Below are 21183 nucleotides of genomic sequence, written 5' to 3' on the forward strand. Positions count from 1 at the left end.
AAATAAAGAATTAAATTGAAGTAGACGAATTGAGCTTGTAATAATAAATACTACCTGAAATTTATATATTGCATTATTGAGTGTGCACGCAGACAGGTTTTACTTAAATATGCGATTGCAATTTATGGGTCTACGCTTTAGGGTTGCAAATGAGTCCAATCGAATCGAGTTTGAATATTGTTGATTTCGATTCGATTTGTAAAATTTTACAGTTGAGTCCGACTCGACTTGAAAGCTTGCGAGCTTAAAATTATCAAGCTCAACTAGAACTTTAAATCAAAAACTGAAGTTTGACTCGACTTGGAAGCTCACGAGCTTAAAATTGTCTAGTTCATGTTTGAACTTGAAATCAAAAAATTGAAGCTCGACTCGAGATCAAAAAAACTTGAACTCGAAATATTCTCAGACTTAGCTCTATTCAAGCTCGAACATGAATCTTAAGTATATGAAAACCTTATATTTTTTTAAAAGCAATATATAAATGTTAATATTATTAAAATTTTAATTTAAAAATAAAATTTTAATATATTATTTTTTTGAGTTGCTCACGAATTTTTCGAGTTGTGTATAAAGTAATTCGTTTCGACTTGTTAAAATCTCGAGTCGAATTCGAATTCAAATCAAATCTATTCAGTCTAATTTTTTAACCAAATCAAACTCAAATAACTCATAATCCATCTCATTTACATACCTACATTGTCCTCTATAATACATATGTACGGGGCAATCCGTATGAAATTATTGTTGTTTGGAAGGATGTGTTTCACGTGAACTTGCAGCTTATATACGTATCATATATTAAAGATATAAATAATAATTCAAATATATAAAGTTTATATACGTATCACATTACCTTAGCCGCTCTCTTCCTTTTCTTTCGTTAGAGTTTGTATCGTTTTTCTATAAATCAGATCAATTTTTTATTCTTTGATTTTATTTGATTGATGGCGGTATCGATTTTGATGTTGATTATCGACCGTCGATTCTCTTCTCTTTGTTTCTTTTTGAGTTTTTCAATAAGAATAATTTCTTTGTGGCATGTTTCTCTGTCTTTGTGATATGATTTTCGTTTCTTTCTCAGTCGTTTGACTGTTCCTTTTATTTTATGTTTTCTCAAGCTTGAATTTAACGTCGTCGATTAATCAAGATGCGTTTATTTGTAATCATATTAATCTTCTTGCTATGAATACTCAGATTATTTTTAACCAAAACTATATTTTAGGTTTGATATTGATATTATTCATATTATATCAATATCTTCCAGAAATTTGGACATTTTAGAAGAAGAATATCGATACTTATTTTGAAGTATTGATATTTTCCATACAACATCGACACTCTTATGATGGTTTTATATTGTGGAGTTTTTAGAAATTTCAGTATGCCCATTTGGTATTGATACTAAGTAAAATTATCGATACTTCAAGAAGAGTATCCATACCATAAATAATGAAAGCTTGTTGCAGCTTTACAGCAAAACGTAATATCCAATTACTTCTTGATTCAATGGACTAGCTTGGTTAGACAGTATCACAAAAAAAAATTGATGAAATTTTAAATATGGTGAGTTAAATTTATGAACTGTTTTGAATTGATATAGAGTTTCGGGACCAAAAATATTAGACCAGCCACATTAGACTTCCGTTCATTTTAAACAATGAATGACTTGTTTGCAACTTTTAGAAAAAAGTGGCATGTTGCTACTAAACACATAATTGAGTGAACTGAAGTGTATTTTACCCATGTTTTATTGCTTCATTTCTACGTAAAACGACACTATTTAGCTAAACTATAAATATCCAAAAGATATTATTTAATTCCTTCCGTTGTGTGACAAGTTAGACCCGCATTCTTCTTCTTCTTCTGCACTTCTTAATCCCAACTTGGAAAATTTTGATAATTCTTGCATTCCAGTTCATAAATGTTCGAACTTTTTTCCCTTCGATTTGAAATTTGGGTTTGTTCCTTCTTTCACCTTGGTCCCTCTCGCTATGCTTTTGCTTCCAATATTCCTTCAGACTTGCAGGTGTACAATGTATAATTTTGCTTTGTTTGTTAAGAACGCCACCGACCAACTTGATTATTTTCAAGAAATAAGCTCCGCAGGCTCGAGTATTTTCGTTGGTGAATTCGTATTTTATTTTTCGTTAGGCAATCAGTCTGTCAGTCATTTTATCAAACAGCTAACATGCATTTGCGTTGTGTGAGGCATTAGCTTTATTTTCCTTTTCTTTCTCTGGAGTAGTCTTTCTTTTCCATAGCTCACCATTCTGTCAATCATTTTATCGAACACGTAGTTTGCATTTGCCACGAATTATATTATTCTGTTCTGAATCAAATAATAAATAATAAATCACTGTAATTCCCAGGTTGGGATGGATGAATTGTTGCAGAACCATTTGTTTGCAACTCATGCAATTGCTGCTTCAGGTTCTGTGGTCTTTGGCACTGCCTTACTTATCCTCTTGATACCATCAAATCCCTTATCCAGGTTCCCTTTATTTCTCATTAATATGTTTTTTCACTTCCCTTTTTATGACCCTTTTCTAGTTTAAGGGGAAAATATTAATCTATTTATTTCTAACATACTTCAAATTTGAGGTGAATAGGTTGGTTCAGCTTCTGGGAAACAACTAGATTCCTCTCAGGTTATAAAACGAGTCCGAGCTTTGTCAGGGTATTCAGGTAAGTCCTTAAGCTTCTCTTTTATTTACTTACTGTTCTTAAAATATTGATCTTCCACCATTAAGTAAAAATGTTATTTGTTGAGCAATGATTTTTCTTGTTTGATGGTATTAGGCAAAAAGAACGGAATGTTGCGTGGTTGTTGGATTTTTTAACCTACTGTAAATACAAAATTGCATATTTCGTGAAATGAAAATGAGAATATTCATTTCCAAAACTCGATGTGTTTGCTTTACTATGTTTCGTTTTTATGTGGTGATCAAATGTTAAAATTTTATTGGAGACCTTGATCCTTCTTGTCCTCATTGCGTTTGAGTACATTAAAACCTAGAAATGAAGGGAAAGGGGAATGAAGAAATGCTCTTCGCTGTTTTGAAATAAGATCTTGAATCATTTGCCTGTAATTTATATATTTGTCAATATGTCATGTTTGACTAAGTTTTTTATGCCATGAGAGATAATGGAGGGATGAAGGTTGGAGAGAAAAGCTTATGCACAATGGTAATTCTCAGTTCCTTTTTATTGAAGAAAAATTGCAGAGGAGAATCTATAGCAGTGGCAAAATGGATTTATTGCATGTGATGCTTTTATCTCCTTGATTTTCAAACTAATGGTAGAGTACAATGAAGACAAAGTTGACATGGTTGAAAGTTTTAGCTGTAACTTATGAAGAAGCATGGACGCAAGGAATCTAGATAGTTATGGTTAAATGATTAGAGTTGAATGTTAAAAAATTGTTTGCTTTGATGCCTTTGAAAGAAGCAAAACGAGTTGGGCTATTGCTTGCTTTGATGCCTTTGTACTAGGCAATATAGTTACCTTGTTGTGCTAGCATTGTCAAGAAGCCGTTTTCGTAATGCAATAGGCACAAAGAAGATAGATCATTTGATTGTAGCTCTCTTTCATTTTTTTCTCCTTTTTTATGCCATTTTTTGGGGGAAAAATAATATCAAATAGAAAAGTAGTCAGTACTAGGCAATATAGTTACCTTGTTGTGCTAGCATTGTCAAGAAGCCGTTTTCTGTAATGCAATAGGCACAAAGAAGATAGATCATTTGATTGTAGCTCTCTTTCATTTATTTTCTTCTCCTTTTTTATGCCATTTTTTGGGGGAAAAATAATATCAAATAGAAAAGTAGTCAGAAAGGAGTGGATGGAGTCTTGGGACAGTCCAAATTGTAAGGATGGAAGATTATTTTGTTTTTGGTTGACACGTTCAGAGTTTTGAATACTCAACTATACAAACTAAAATTTCCGTTCCTCTCTCACCAGCCTCTTCTTTGTCCTCCCTGCTTTCTCATTTTAGCATTGTGTCCTTCCTGCCTTTCTTTTAGCATTGTTTTTTATGGGGAATTTTGTCATGGTAAAGTTCCTAACTATAGGTGAATTTGATTTTTTCTTCTTTATTTTGAAAAATATAGGTTTGTACAGTGGCTTGAGTGGTTGGCCTGGGGGAGAATTTTGGTATGGCAGCTCGCTTTGGAACATATGAAGTTTTGACATCTTTCTATAAAGTTATCTTGTCATTTACTTAATATTGTTTTAGAAGGTACTTTACCCTGAATTTTGTATTCTTGATATAACATGTTTGCTATATTTTCTCCCTCTATATGTGTGCTAAAAACCATGAAAGCCATATTGTATATTATGCTATTACAAAAGAGAACCTTAGAAGTGATTATGGAATTGATTATTGTAGAACATTAATCCGTTATTTGTTAAATTGAGTCACATGGTAATTCCATCTGAATTGGTTCTGATATACTATGCCAATTAAACAACCTAGGGGCCTTTGTATAATTATTGTTTGCCTTAGTATATCTTAAGAGTGACCATACCTTTGAATCACTTCAGAACCATCAAATAAATCACCCCTTCTTCATAACCATTCCTTTGAATCACTCAGAGTGATCCTTGTCTCGATTCTTTTGGGCTAGTGTTTTGCTTTTGAGTTTTTCCAAATCGAACTGGAGTATTATCACTCCTGCCACCTAGCTCTGTATCTAGCACGGATTTTTTACCCCCCCCCCCTTTTTCTGGTGTCCAATTTGCTTGTTATCATCATCTCTTCATTGTACTTGACAATGGATTTCATCATTACTTGTATTGTAACGAGAATTAAATTGCTGATTCTTATTAATTTTATTTATCCATCTTTCCCTTTTTTGATGTCTCAAACTATGCCCCTTGATGTCTCAAAACTATGCCCTCTCTTTGAAGATTTGCATGTTAATGGCATAACATAAGAGTAAAATTATAGTTATTATTATTTTCATTACATCCACAAATTTTACTGCATTATGTTATGATATGGATATTCCACAGATGGTCGAGAAGACAATTTTGTGTATGTCTCAGAGGCCCTTTTGGCAGGGTTGGCAGCTGGTGCTGTGGAGTCACTAACAACCACACTATTTGAACTTATTAAACTCCGTGCACAGGTTACCTCTGCCTCTCACATTTCAAGCGCAACACCAGTAACAGAGAATAAAGCTGTTATGCCGGCAATTTCCAGATTATTACGTGGATATACTCTAGATATGAAGGCATTGAACAATACTGTAGGTATGCTTTCCATCTTAAACAGCAAGCACCCTAATATGGTTGGTGCCTTACAGAGTACCCTTGGATGATGACTGGGTCTGGGAGGCCACCACCGGTTTATAATGTCCGGAGACCATCTGAAATCATTTCTTTGGAAGGAGGGGGTGCATTGTGGAGAGGCCTCCGTTCGGGGGTTGCTCGTGACTCTGTATTTGGTGGCATATTCTTCTCTACTTGGGAATGTTTGCACCAAATTATGCTTAATTGGAAAGCTGCTGGGATGGACCCCCACCCAGGTGCTTTTCTGAGCCTTGTCCTTGTCATTTGGTGCATAGAGTTCCATATTGAATTTTTAGTTGATTATACATGCATGCAAATTGTTTAGTTTATTATATGCAACTTCTAGTCATTGTTCTAACCTATGCTACTCAAACTTCTAGTCATATTGGACTGGCAGTCTCAAAAGGTAAATCTACAATTTTTCTATTTTTTAAAACAAAGAGCATTTAAACATAATGTTTTAGGCCATCTAAGGTTTAGCATTTGTAACCTTTTAGTGGGAGCTACTATATTCCCCTTGTAATATATGGTGTTACGTTTGAAGACTATCTCAGGTTTCTATGATAATTAATATAATCAGAAGATCTTGTGACAGTTTTCCTTGTTTGTAGTCTCACAAGGTTTGCCGGCTGTTTGACCGTTCAACTTTCCCATGGTTGTATGAGGCGCACATGAAATAAAAAATTTAGATGGAATACCATTACATGGAATTATGTGAAATTTTCTGCGATGAGTTTCAAGCATTACCTGAACTTTCAATTGGATTTCGATTTTAGATGCTAGTTTATGTGGCTAAAATTTGACACCCATTTGTTTTATTCTCCAGGTATGATGAAGAAATCGGTCCACTATCCCCTTTAGCTGTTAGTCTTGCAGCAGGGTTTTCGGGTTCAGTAGCTGCTGCTGCATCTCACGGTTTTGATACCGCCAAAAGTCGATCACAATGTACAGTGTTGCCCAAGGTATCTTCGATTTGGTGCCACTTTGTCTTTGATCATCCAATTTTACCTTTGCCATCAGCTTTTGCGATGATCAGTTGGTATGGCTTATTCTTATGCCAATTGCCTTCATGTAGCCACTCATTTCCATGCAGTTCATTTCAATGGAGAGAAAGCTTCTCAAGTGGAAAACGCCAGGGAAAAGATTCGAGAAACTCACCGGCATCCACCCTGCAGATAGAAATCTCTTGTTCCGTGGCATTTTGTTACGGATGTCTCGTAGCGGGATTGCATCGTTCGCAATCGTGGGAAGTTATTTTTCCATTTCTTACCTTGTTCCCGGTAATTGATTCTCAAGAGCTTTGCATCAGTAAATTGTGGTTGGTTTGCATTAAACCTATGTTACCTAACTCTTTTCGTTTTCCCTGAAATACCCGTGTTCGACAAGTTCAATACAGTATGTTCAATCTTTTTGTTGTTCTTTTTTAACCTACATATTTGATTGACCACGTCTGTATAAAGTCCGGATACATGCATCGAGTATGGATACTTCAAGAAAATCGAAGAGTTGGGTAAGATAAAGAGATCAACGGCACAGAAGCTAATAGCTATGTGCAACAAAAGTGGGCTTTTGTATTTCACTTCTGCAAACAAATAGTGATTGATTATGAGGTGCAGCTGAATGTGATAATTCATACATCTATTTGTGTAATTTTTATTTTTAAGGGTGTTTTGCATAACACATTTTTATGTATTTTTTTAATAATATGTATAAGGGTAAATTAGTAGTTTTATGCTGACAGAGTAGAGTATAACTACTTTATATCCACTATTTAAAAACAAAAATCTATTTGTCCTCACCTTCAAGGACGCCAGAGATTTTATTCTTTTTTAATGTGCTGAAATGTGTCATCATTTTATTAGTTGAAAGAAACATCTGCAAAACTCATTTGAATATTAATATTGAAAAAGGAACAAAACGTACGATTAGATATAATTTAAAAAAATGATTAGATTAGAGAAATACTTTAACATGGTTAGCCAAACCTAAATAAAATATTTATCTATAGTTTGGACCAACTCGTGTATGGGCAAAGAGGAAATTCATTAATAAAAAGACAAGGTTCAGACCAAACCCAAATTTGATCAGACGAATGTTTCAATTCTACATTGATTTGTTTTAATTTCTTCTCCATGTGCAGTTCAGATCCCCACTTCAAACTTTCACTACAACGGTACGACACCGAATCCATGAAACCAATGTTGTTTTGCGTCGGATTTGGCAACCCCATGCATGTTCCGGGCCATCTTTTGGAGAATTAGCGATGCCGTTGATCAAAAGAACAGCATCTGAATGTCTCACAGACGTGCATTCGGATCTATAGTCCCCGGAGAAGCCGAGTTTTCTTTGCTTTCCCTCCCTTTGGAGGTCAAAACCTCGTTTTCGCTTGAGAACTAAGGTACGACAACGACTGCAACCATGAAACTAAAGCCGGCTTGCGAGTGACATCATCGGATTCGGCAACTTGAGAATATAACTCGTTAAGAACCATGATCTGGCCTGTTTTTGGTAGTTGGATAATAAGTTGTGCCAACGACTTCATTAGAACTGGTAATACCTACACAAATGAGTAAATGTTAATGCCGTTTAGTATGCCATTGCTCAAAGGCTCAGTGGTAATTGTTAGATAGAAAGGTATGTGTCAGACACGAACATGTAAAGTTTTCCAAGTTTATATATATCTTTGGAGGGTCGTTTCTCGGCACCTATATCCGAGAATGCATACGAGCATGCATACTACATGGGGTATGTTCAACTTTTTCCAAGTTATTTCATGCATTTGGAGGGTGCTTGGTGGATCATGTCCCCGTAACCGTGTTGGAAGATCGTTTCTTTTTACATATGTCGACACAATTACTTCAAGATAAATAGAGTAGGACAACATAGAGTTTAATTAGACAAAAAGTACTGTGAAAAAGTGTTTACCTGTATATCGACAAGGGAAGTTAGGCGCAAAAGCAGCTCAAGGATTTTTTTACAAGGTTCCGGCCCTCCTTGCCAGTTTTTCCAGTCATCGTCCTTTAAAGTGGACAAATCACCTAAGAGGTTATTAGCTTTATCAACAAGACAGTGAATGCAATAATATGTTGCCGGGCTACCAGCGGGAAGATGTCGAACCAAGGCTGCAACTCCAGAAGCCATGCCCTCGAAAGGAGTAATGCCAGGATATCCCTATATTCATAACAATGAAGAAGATTAGTTTAGTCCCACAAGTTTGATACCATGTTCTGGTATTTTACTTTCAGTTTCAATAAGTTTTATGTACCTCTAGCGATCTTTGCATGTAATAAAAAACAAGTTGCTCCTTCAATGACACTCGTTCATCATCGGGTTCTTTTCCTGAAGACATGAATGCTACAAACATTGAATGTGAGGCTCGAGCTACTTTTTCGTTCGGATGTCCCATGTATCTATTCACCATTGTTATCAGGAACCAAAGTTTATACAGTTTAAATGATCCTAAGCTTTTCAAGTAAAAGTAATCATGTATTTTAGGATACAGGAACATAGATGAAGCGACCACCCTCCTAAACACGAGAGCAGGCACTAGTTCAATGCAAGTCGGAATAACTCGGACATAAAACAAAACACGAGCGGTTTGTACCTCATCCTTGGACCATTCATACTCCATTTTCTGCTTGGAGGAAAAGTCTACAAGATGAAATTCAAATCCAAGTAAAACTCACAGTTTGTAGAACAACATGAAAAAATATGCGAACTTTAAACTGTTGCAAAATTACTTGAACTTAGTAGAGTAACCCTCAATTAAAATGGTACGTAACAAAAGAAAATACCTTTCCAAGTGGTCAAGTCCACGTAGTTGGCATGGATTCCACAAAAGAGATGCAGGCAGACTCGTTTTCCTGAACACATGCAACAACTCTTCGAATTGTATCCATATATTCCGGCAAACGAATACGTCGAAATATTCTAAGCAAGAGAAAGAAACTAATATCTGGACTGAATGCTCCCTCTGCGCTTCTTGAGAGAAGTTTGAATTTAATCTCTGCTTTGTTACGGCCAAAGCAAAAACCGCAACCATAAGAAAGCAGATTCGCAATTTTCTCCAAATTAACTAATAGCTCATTGTTTCTTTCATTAAGCAACAGAGCAACCTGTCGGTGACCAGAGTAAACTGACAGTAGTCCCATATAAGATTCTCCACGAAACTTTTGCTCTCCTCATCTGCAGAGACATACTGGTTGCAAAAACACCAGTTATGACACCCTGCTTCCTTAAAAAGAATACCGTCTAGATGTCTTTTAATCTCGTTGATCCCAAATTCAGACCCACTACTATTGATAAACTGAAGAATATGCAGATATAAGTGCCTTAGGGGAAAGACTTCCCTTAACAATGCCGATGCAAGGCACAGAAGCACAGGGGCAGAGAATGACACTGCACCACTTCGAGCCAAGGCTAAAGATAAACATTGTCGAAGAAGACTATTTGCGGGGTCATTATCTGAGATTATAGATCCTTTAGTTTTAGAAATCAAGTTGTGCTACAAAGGCTATCTGACGTTCTGCAGAAATCCGTAGTATCGAAACAAACTCTAGCCCTTGGCCATTGGCTGTATTTCTACTAGCTCTCAATACTCCAGCTGCAACCATAACTAGAGCAAACGGAACATAGCTCACCTCCGAAGTCCCCAAAGTCTGCTGTGAAAAAGATTCATTTTCTTGAGGGAACGTGATTTTATGTAACCGGAAACAACCCATTCAACCAAATGCAAGATCATTAGAGCAGTAGGAACTGTAGTACGAGGCCCATCTTCCTTTCCCCAAATTCCCAAAAAGAATCCAAAACTCTAACAAGAAGCACATCCACAGAAGAATAATGCATATCCGAGCCCAGCCAGCACATCCGGGATAATCTTCTCCTAATAACCAATTGGTAATCTTCTTCCAAAAGCCTACAAAGCAACTCCAAGCATGCTATTTTTGAGCTTTCAGACATAGAAGGCACAAAATGAAATGGCCCCTAAAATAAGAATACCTTCAGCAAGAAAAGAAGGGCTTTTCTTCGAACCATTCAGTAGCAAATATGCGAGAAATGACATCCACAGCTGAATCAATGAGCGCAGCAGATGGCCTAACAGACTTCCTGACCCAAATATAAAGAAGCCTGAGCAAGATAGGGTATGATTCAGAAGGAAGATCGAAACTTTGGGATGAAAGTACAGATAGAAGAAGCTTGGCTTGAGGATCAGCAACATGGAGAGAAGCTTGTGAGTTAAGGAGGGTTTTCAATGATTGAAGGATATGAGGATGAAATGTCTGGTTCTGAAGTGAATCTCTGAGCTCAGACCAGGCTTGAATGATGGCACGAGCAGATGAAGATGACGACGAAGAATGTCCGGAGACAGTTTGGTTAATGCCACCAACATTAGTCCTCAACCATTGTTCAAGAAAAAGGGTATTACTTTGTCTTGCCATTTTATCAAATACTCATCCCCAAACTGCAGAAACATAAATAGCAATACAATTAGGGTTCAAAAGGACAATCTCAACATTTCTCAATTAATAGCTTTAATAATGATTAAAAACATACAATTAAATATTTATTACTAATCTAAATTCAAAAATAATTAACCAACGCGCAAGTCAAATTTCAAGCCGTATTTCGAAATTAAAATTTGTCTTGCCATTTTATGAACTATTCATTTCCCAAACTGCAAATACAACTAGAGTTCAAAAGTTCAACTTCAACATCATTTCTTCAATCAATATGATTTAAAAATGATTAGAAACCTACTTTCAAATCTTCATCACCAATAAAAAATTCCAAAACTTGTTAACCAACACAAGTCAAAGTACAAAATTTAGCTCTGGGGGGTCAAAATTTGATCAAATTTTCAAGCAATAATTGGAAACCCAGTTTCCAAGTTCAATTTGCCTGAGAATCAGCTAAAACCTCAAAGAAAGAATCAAGAGAAAAGGAGTTTTTGATTACTTACAGTGAGCTTGAGAACGGGTGTTCAAATTATTGGATAAGGAAACTATCGATGCAAAGAGTACCTCTTTGCTTTCCCAAGTGTTCAGAGACTTCAAATTCTTCTAAAAAATAATCAAAATCAAAGCCAGAAAACGTAGACTCAACGCTCAGCTGTGTAATATTTCTGCTCGTAATTAATTTCATAAATTTATACACAGCACGTTGCGGTGTTTTCTTTTCTCAATAATCCTATAAAATCAGATTTGAAATGGTCTAATTAAGAATTTAGTTCTTTATTTTAATAATTTACAATTTAGTCCTATATTTTAAGAAAACCGAACTATTTGAACTTAAAACTATTAATTTTGCTAGTTACTTACATATTAATGGTTAAACTAGTAATTGTTTCTATTTTTTCCAAAATATTATTAAAAGTTCAGTGATAAAGAAATTTAATATAAAATTATAAAAAATAAAAACAACATTTTATATTAAAAAAACATTAATGTATTATATATATATATATTTATAGCTTATTTGAGGAGACAAATATCTAAATGTATTTGCATGAATCAAATGACTCTAATGGTTAAGGATAATTGTTATCCTTTAAAGTCTCGTATTCAAAGCAATGTGTGTGAGTGTTCATTATCAAATGATTGAGAATCTTTCGAACAATATTATCTTATAATCACTCCAGACTACTCAATTAGCGGGGACAAAACATGCAATTTTTTTCATTGAGAACAAAATTTCAATTACAAGGTTGGGATTTTATAAAATATAATTTTAACCATAAATAGTATTTTTTTATTAAATTAAAGTAAGTACAAGTAATATATGTTCAAAATAACTCTTAACCGTTTGATATTGAACGCTCGTACTCCTAATAGTAAAACACCGGTTAACATGACATAATTAATTTAGGGTAAATTACACATGTTAGTCACTAAAATTTAAGTTTAATATTGATTTTAACATTGAATTTTAAAACACTTCAATAAAGCTTAAATTTAATTTTAGGTTTTAATTAGGATAATGAGCCATCATTAAATTATTAATAACATAATGAAAATATCGTTATTTTTCTATTTTTTATTGTAAAAAAATCAAATTTTTGAGTTATCGATTATGTCGTTCGTCATGATTATTATGCGACAAGATCAATATCAAAATGTTGATATTTTATTCTTATTTCTTTAGATAAGATTGATTTTTTCACGAAACTTGCACAAATCGATGAAAATTTATCAAAGGCTTCATATGCTTTGATAGTTGACGGATAGACTAATTTCTAGATATATTATTTGTCTTCTCTAAAGAATATTTCTCATTATTCAAATTTTTCAAATAAATATCATAAATCCTTAAATTTAAGAAAAGCTCCAAACCCTAAATTGATTTTTTTAGTTTTGCCAGTATTAAAGGGATTTTAAAAATATTTAGATTGATAAAGAAATAGAATACGACAAAATAAAAAAAAATTCAATTATAATGTAATATTTGTTTATAATATTTTATCATTTAATCATATTTTTTTAATCATATTTTGTACACGCAACAACTCAAACTTAAGATTTTTATAAATAATATTTCCTTTAATCATTGAAATCACTTGATGAATTTTTAATATGATCGTAAAAGATATTAAAAATAGTAATTTTTTATAATAATTATATAATAACAATTTTGATGAAACATATGATAAATTTGAAATAAAAATATATATTTTAATTTTCACGTCGGCTTTATTAAAGAGGAGATTGAAAAAAAAAACTTGAAAAAGTAAATAAATAAATAAATAAAAGTCTTTTAACCTTTATTTTCCAACATTTGTTAGTTAACACTTAATTGGCCATTTTTCACTTTCTTTTATTATTACCACCGACTCGGTGAGAAAACTACTTTCTTTTCAACTCGGGTTTGTGAATCATGTTGACTCGGTGTGAACAGATTTGTTTTACATTTTTCACTCTCAGGTAATACTAATCTTCTCTTTTTAATCATGGGGTTTCCCCCAATTTGATATTGATATTTTCAATAAAATGAATAGTGCTACTTTAAGAATAAAGCTTTGATTCCCCCCATCAGATGTTTGGAGAACAGTGATAATGGAGAACCCTAAAACCCCAGAAACCCTAGAATCAAAAAACCCGGATTTGGATTATGATAAGAATGAGGGGTCAAAGGAAGATAATTGTTTGGGGATTAATGGAGTTGATTCGGTTAAGAGGATACGAGAAGATCATATTGGTGTCGTAGTGGCCGGATCAGATGAGAGGTTGGAAGAAAGAGTGGATAGTGGAAGTGAGGACAATGCGGTTGTAAAACATGATAAGAATGAGGGGTCAAAGGAAGATCATTGTTTGGGGATTAATGGGGTTGATTCGGTTAAGAGGAAACAAGAGGAACATATTGGTGTTGAAGTGGCCAGATCAGATGAGAGGTTGGAAGTAAGATTGGATAGTGGAAGTGAAGACAATGAAGTTGTAGAACATGCTAAGAATGAGGGGTCAAAGGAAGATCATTGTTTGGGGATTAATGGGGTTGATTCTGTTAAGAAGATACAAGTTTCCGGAGACAACATATCACTTTATGTAGACTTTTCAAGTTTTTTATGTAGACTTAATGATGGAGTTGATGCAAAGAAAGAGGATCATATTGGTGTCGTAGCGGCTGGATCAGATGAGAGGTTGGAAGTAAGAATGGATGGGGAAGTGTGGACAATGTGGACAATGTGGTTGTAGTAACTTTTAAGGACGAGGGGAAAAGGGAAGATCATTCAGGGATCAATGGAGTTGATTTGGTTAAGAGGATACAAGTTTCTGGAGACAACATATCGCTTTATGTAGACTTTACTGGTACTTTAAATGAAGTAATCAGTAGTGGGTTAATGATAAGTAAGGAGGAATTGCAGGAACCTAGAAATAAGGAGTTAATGAGCGATGGGCAGGAGCATAAGTTTCATGTAGGTGATTTTGTTTGGATTAGAATCAAAGTCAGAGTTGGTGGCCCGGAAAGATTGTTGATCATTCGGAGGAGCCGGAGTATGCTTTGGTCCGTGACGATAAAAACTGCTTGCTGGTTGGGTCTTTTGGTAGTAGCCATGTTGCTTGGTTCCGCCCATCTCAGTTGAAGCCTTTCCATTTGAACTTTGATCAGATGATTAGACAGAATAAAGATAGAAGCTTTCTCAGTGCGGTTGAGAAGGCTATAGATGATTTCGGGAAGCACCTGAAATTGGAGATGGCATGTCATTGTGTTCTGAAAGAAAATAAGTTCTTATCTAGTAATTCCGCTACTAATGCTTCTATGGCAGAATGCAAATCTGGTCCATTGGGGGTGTTTCTGCCGTTCAGTTTGAGCCTGAGAAGTTTCTTTATCAAATAAAAATCTTGCACAGGTTGTTTCTAACCCCAGTATGTTCGACTTTATTGTCCTACAGAACTATTTGTTGGCCTTTTACCGTTCCATGGGCTATTGTCAATTGCCCATGCATCAACTTTGGGGACCTACATATGATGCAGACAGTGCTGGTTGCAGTTCAATTGGTGGAAAAGATGCCAATGATGGTTTAGCTGAAGAAAATAGCTTCTCATGTGAGTTATTTCCGGAAAAATCTGATTTAAGAAAGAACGAGATGTCCCCGCTCAATCAGAATGGGTTGTTGGCCAAGATCTCTGATGAGAATGGGAGTGCATTTGCGGAGAACTGTAGAGACACTATTGGAGCAAGTGTTGGCTCAAGCAAACGGGTTTCAACTTCAAGAGAACGAGGAAAATTTATTTTGAGGTGACGAATAACAGCACTCAGGTTGAAGAGCTTGACCAGGGCATGTATGTTTCTTCCGTAGGAAATGGCACCGAATTAAGAAATGAATGGGCTTTGAGTTGAGAGAACGAAAAGAGCAAGTATTTGTCATATCCTTATGTTAACTGGGAAAATAAAGGTGTAAATGAACCGAAGATCCTATAACTCTGAAGTTTCCTCACGAGGGAGTAAAGGAATTTATCGGGTCTCCTTCAGCCGTCAAAAGAAGTGCAAAGGGGTTCCACAAACATGGCATATGAAATTCACAAGGGAAGTGATGTTACCAATTATCCAGAGCTCAACTATACATCTTCTGCCGAGCTGCTTTCTAAACTACATTTGGTAGCTATGATCGCCTGTTCACAACCGAAAGTAAAAACATTGATCTGATTGAATGGTTCTTTTCCATATTTAGAATTAGAGCATATCATGATGAATCCATTTATGAAATGCACTGCAATAATATGCTAACCAGAAAGAGGCTACTGCTACCGATCTTTCCTTGCCATCTACTGAAATGATGCCTACTTCCTCACACCTTACTGGGAATAAATGCAAAAGAAAAAGAAGCTTCCGAACTCTGGTACAATTAACTAAATCTCTTTCTAGCATGTCGGATATGAATATGAACTTTGCTGATCAGCAGACCATACTGGCTAGTAACCTACCTGATTTAAATGGGAAAGGTGCTATATCCATCCTGTCGGCTGAAGATTTACAAGTGAGCCATTCTGAGCAAAGTAACAGAGACGGGTTACCTGATCCTGGTAGAATCTTTGTGCCCCTATCGAGACCAAACATGGTTTCATTTGCATCTGAAAGTAAGCCAGGTCAGAAGAAGAGAGGCGAAAGCCAAAAGTGCCATCCGGCCATCCAATCCCTACAGAACCCAACTCATCGATAAAAGGTTTGCAGGAGGCAAACATGTTTCACCTGAAGTGAAACCCGTGTGGAAGAGGAGGAGGAAGAAAGGAGAGGCTAATTTAAGCATGCGAAATATAATTGTGAATTATAATAGAGCAGGAGCAAGTCGAAAACCCCTTGCGAAAACTCTTCACTTGACATTCATCCCTGGTTCTTCAATGCCTTCAAAAGAATCCCTGGTTGCAACATTTTCCACGTTTGGGCCATTGAAGGAATCCGAGCTTCAGATATTTAAAGATTCTAGTAGTGCCTGGGTTATATTTATGCGAAGTGAAGATGCTGCAAAAGCATTGCGGAGTTTAAAGGAGAGCAATCCTTTCGGTGCTACCCTTACGAAATATCACCTTTACAATGACACTATTCTAACTACTCGACGCATGGAGGGATTCCAATTGCCTGCAAGTCTTACTGGTCCAGTGCCTCACCTTGCTGATGCGCCTCCTATTGACTTTATAAGGCGGAATCTCGAGACAATGACACAAATGCTAGAGAAATCGGGGATAATCTTTCTCAGAGATAAAGGCAAAACTAGAGAGTGAGATTAAAGGACTCTTGAAAAAGGTAAGATCATGTCTTAGTTCCTCATGTCCCTAGTTAGAACTGTAAATTGCATGGTTTCTATGTAAGTTTCCTTTTTATCTGTAGACTCTTTTGTCTGAGAGGTTCAATGTTTTGTTCTCTTGTTAGCTCTTGCTTTACCTGCTTTCTCTATATGTGAATTCAAGAGCTGAGAGAAAGTTTAGTTTATGTATCAAGGAAGAATTAAGCAGCAGAAATGATGTGAATATCTTCATATTCACATTAAACGTCGATGTTTACGCCATTAAATGAGTCTTCAAGCATGTTCATTGTTACCCCTTCATTTATTAGGCTGGCATGGCATAAACATCATCAACATGTTAGAACTTGTCTTTCTTTGTTTTCGGATTTCCAGGTGTGATTTCTTAAATCGGGATTTAATTTCGAAAGTTACGGATTTCTTTGATCTATCTGCTCACGCTGAGCATGGTGAAATTCATCATCAACATGTTTTGTGGTGTGATTTGAAGGAGACTACTATCAACAATCATTCTCACCCATCTCTTGCTTAACAAGAGAATTCTTTTCTGATATTGCAGAATTTTAACAGCATGAACATGATCATTCACCAGAGAATTCAGCTTCTATATACGTTATAAGTAATCCGTTTTAACTCGAAATGACTCGAATGAGTTGATTGTGATTATCTTATTAGCTAACATGTATTTGATTGACGAATTTTCATTTAAAAGCAATGCCACTAGGCCTCGGAAAAGTCTTTCTTAATGTATATAAATGTTAATTTTTAAAATTAATATTTCAGTATCTTATTAGTTTTTGAATAATGAAATGAACTGCTTTGATCTTCAGTCATGAACGCCTCTATTTCCATGGCTGCAGTTGGGTTAATTCATTTTATTTTTGTATTATGTTTGTTCTCATTTAATTATATTTGCATTTTAATTACATTAAAAAATTTAAATAATATTATTCTGCATTAATTAAATCTAATGAATTAAAAACACAATTGACATTGATTTTGGAATAATAAAATATTAATGAATTTAATTATATTAAAATTTTCGTGAAAATTGTCTTCTTTTATGGGTAAAGTTACTAAGTAAGTTATATTCACGTGATTGTTCTGGTCATTAAGTTTTAAAATTTTTAAATTATTATAAAATAATTACTACAAAATTACAATAAATGTAAAACTTTGATAAATTTGATAACTATTTTATAAAAAAAATGGATAAGAATGATTGATCATTTTATAATATTTTGATAAATTTAATGATCATTTATAACTTTTTAAATTTTAATGACTAAAACGATCATTTTCGAATAATTTAGTTACTTCAGAGGTACTTTACCCTTTCTTTTTCTCTCTTTTGATCTATTTGATACAGTAAAAATTTGCCTAATTTTCAGAATCTCATAATCTACTTTCTCTTTCACATTTATTTATTAGTAAATCTCCTTTACCAGTCACCAGTCGCCCAAAATCCTTCTTTTTCAACTCGGCTGTATGATTCATTTGACTCGTCGTCAACTCAGTTTTGAGTGTGAATGCCCCGATGTTTTTTTTTCACTTGTTCCTCCTCTCAGGTACTTATAATCTCTTTTCTAATTCTGGGTTTTTTTCCGGCCAATATGTGTTAATCATTTTTAATGGCGTTTGAATTCTTTCTCTTTATCAGATGCTTAGAGAATAGTGATAATGCATAACGGTAAAACCCCAGAAAGGTTAGAATCGAAAAACCCAGATTCGGAACTCTTAGGGGATGGTTATGAAGCTACTGATTTGCCCTCTTTGATCGAAAGTAGTAATGGGTTAGGCTTCATTTTTTATGTTCAGCTTCAAGAAAATGGTAATGCTATTGGAGGAGATAGCTTAGCCATGGATGTAAAGAGAATGGTGTTAGTGTTATTGACGCTGCAGAAGGTTGTTTATTGGATGATGGAATTGATAAAATGAAAGACGAACAAATTGGGTTTGAAGTAGATAGTGGAAGTGGGGACATTGCCGTTGTCGGTCCTGTTAAGGATGAGGGGGCGAAGGAAGATGATTGTACGGGGATTAATGGAGTTGATTTGGTTAATAGGGTACAAGTTTCCGGAGACAACATATCGCTTTATGTGGACTTTCCGGGAACTGTAAATGAAGTAAACAGTACTGGGTTAACTGCAAGTGAGGATGAGTTGAAGGAAGCCGGAAATGAGGGGGAGTTGGTAATTGTTGGACTGGAACATAAGTTTTATGTAGCTGATATTGTTTGGGTTAGAACGAAAAGTCTGAGTTGGTGGCCGGGAAAGATCTTGGAACCTTCAGATGCGCTGGAGTATGATTTGATTGGTGACCAAAAAAACTGCTTGCTGGTTGGGTACTTTGGTATTAGCCATGTAGCTTGGTGCCACCCATCTCAGTTGAAGCCTTTCCTTGTGAACTTTAATCAGATGATTACAAAGAACAAAGCTAGAAGCTTTCTTGGTGCAGTCGAGAAGGCTATGGATGATCTCGGGAAGTTCTTGAAAGTGGAGCTGACATGTTCTTGTGTTATGAATGAAAATAAGTTTTTTAATAGTAATTCTACTACTAAGAAAGGAACTTCGGTGGAAGAGTGCAAATCTGGTCAATTGGCCGAGTTTTCTGCCCATCGGTTTGAGCCTGTGAAGTTTCTTTGTCAGCTAAAAAATCTTGCACAGATTGTTACAAAGCCTGATATGCTCGAGTATGTTGTCCTACAGAGCTATTTGTCAGCATTTTTCTCTTCCATTGGACATTTCCAGTTGCCCTTGCATCAACTGTGGGAAACAATATATGATGCAGAGAACACTGGAAAAAAAAGCATACCATATAAATTCTTGTTGAAACAATCTGATGTAATGAAAAATGAGATGATACAGCTCAATCAGAATGGGGTTTCGGCCAAGATTTCAGGTCAGAAAAGTGGGGCTTTTCCAGAGAGCTGCTGAGTCGTCATTGCTGCTGAAGGTGTTTTCTCGGGGTTTTTACATAACTGATACCGTTTGATTTGAATTTTACTTTTCTGACACCGTTTGATCAATATTTCCAGAACTAGCACCCTTTCTGCTGATTGGCAAAGGCGCGTCCCCGGGGCGCGCTTTACCCGTGTTTTTCGCTGAGTTGGATGCCACGTGTGAAAGGCGCGTCCCCGGGGCCTTTGCCAACTCAGCAGACACGTATTTTGTTTTATAATAAATAGTTTATTTTTATTATTATTATAAATTAATAATATATTATGTAAAATGTTTCGATTATAATGTAAGAATTATCAAGTTTCGAGTATTTTTTATTTGATTATCGATCTATTAATTTTATCAGTTAATTATTTAAATGTTATCAATCTAGTCAATATTTAACGAAAATATTGATGCATAAGTTAATAAATTAGTATGATTACATATTTAATCTTCAAGACTTACATATTTTATAAAATTAGTCTTATTGAAAATTTAATTTAATAAATTTAAAGTTATAAACGAAAAAATTATAACTAATAATATATAAATTATATTAAATAATTATATTAAATATATTTATATTTTAAAAGTTAAAAAAATTTATTTAGGTGTACATACATTGACAAATTATATAAATGCAATAACATTAAATTATTAGAAATAAAAACATTCATTTAAAACTTTAATTACATAAGAGTTAACGGTTATATGATGATAACAGAGCTGGACATTTTTTTCTATTGTGCCCGATGTTTCTACAATGCCCACATCGTTTTTGTTCTGTTGACTTCTCCCGAATATCCATATCACAATGTATTCTAGTAGATTTTGGACGACCTGAGTCCCTCAATAGCAATGGATCTGGTACAATTGTAAGCCAAGTTTGAATCTCATTTGGGTCTCTTTCGTTTCCTATGGGCGGAAACTCAAATTCATATACCTTGAAAACTTGTGAAAGTTGGTATACAGGATCAACATAATTTTTGTAGTCCAAATGCGAATGTGAGCAAGCAGCAATGACATGAGAGCATGGATATTTGAGTGCTTGAAAGAAACCACAATCGCACCACCTCTCTTGCAGATTAACTCTGAAAGAGTTAGCTCAATCCCTTGCAGCGGACGTGGCATTTCGGTTACACGAAACAATTCACGGGTGCGAGAAAAATTTGTAACTAACATCCCATTTGATGTAGCCACTTTTTTCTGTAAATCGGCTACTAGTCTTGGGTGGTAAATATGTCCGTTTTGCATCCAAGTAAGAGCTTGTCCACCGAGTTTTGCAAAGAGTTGACCCAAACGAAAATAAGTCGTTTGACCAACGCCGTGACTGGTAAATGACGCGCCCCTTTAAGGTTGAATTATTGCTTCAGCCAAGTTTGTTGTCATATGACCATAGCGATACCCCCCGTCATAGCATTTGTCCACATTTCTTGCTGATGTCCATAATGTACTCGCACCCCTTCTTATTTTTGCCAAACAGCTCTTGTAGCATCGACTCAAACTTTGAGGTAAGAGTTCGTAACCTAAGCCATTAGGAATATGTAATAGTTAATATGAAGTATAAATAAGTAATAAGAAATTGATAGAAAAATTGGGAAAAAGTAACATACCCATCCGCACGACTAACTGACGTTCATCGTTATTCTGTATTTTCCGTAATAGTTTGCAGCAATATACGGACACAATAACGATGTTGAACATGTGGAGGTCTATACATTG

General features: G+C 35.1%; 2 protein-coding genes and 2 pseudogenes across 2 annotated transcripts; 3 read left to right on the plus strand and 1 right to left on the minus strand.

Annotated features, from left to right (window-relative positions):
- Positions 1–2226: 2226 nt before the first annotated feature.
- On the plus strand, positions 2227–6919 carry LOC120146982 (annotated as a pseudogene).
- A 396-nt stretch (positions 6920–7315) lies between these two features.
- LOC120146948 lies at positions 7316–11367 on the minus strand (annotated as a pseudogene).
- A 1800-nt stretch (positions 11368–13167) lies between these two features.
- Positions 13168–17107, plus strand: LOC120147141. The gene is made up of 2 exons (XM_039160582.1): positions 13168–16521; positions 16895–17107. The coding sequence occupies exon 1, from the start codon at positions 13338–13340 to the stop codon at positions 13971–13973; it is 636 nt and encodes a 211-aa protein (XP_039016513.1). The 5' UTR covers positions 13168–13337; the 3' UTR covers positions 13974–16521; positions 16895–17107.
- Positions 17108–17990: 883 nt separating this feature from the next.
- Positions 17991–19484, plus strand: LOC120147125 (serine/threonine-protein kinase ATM-like). The gene is made up of 2 exons (XM_039160570.1): positions 17991–18087; positions 18180–19484. The coding sequence occupies exon 2, from the start codon at positions 18454–18456 to the stop codon at positions 19453–19455; it is 1002 nt and encodes a 333-aa protein (XP_039016501.1). The 5' UTR covers positions 17991–18087; positions 18180–18453; the 3' UTR covers positions 19456–19484.
- The last annotated feature ends 1699 nt before the right edge of the window (positions 19485–21183 follow it).

Source organism: Hibiscus syriacus, unplaced genomic scaffold (assembly GCF_006381635.1).
Source record: "Hibiscus syriacus cultivar Baekdansim isolate YM2019G1 unplaced genomic scaffold, ASM638163v2 tig00110933_pilon, whole genome shotgun sequence".
Classification (NCBI taxonomy): domain Eukaryota; kingdom Viridiplantae; phylum Streptophyta; class Magnoliopsida; order Malvales; family Malvaceae; genus Hibiscus; species Hibiscus syriacus.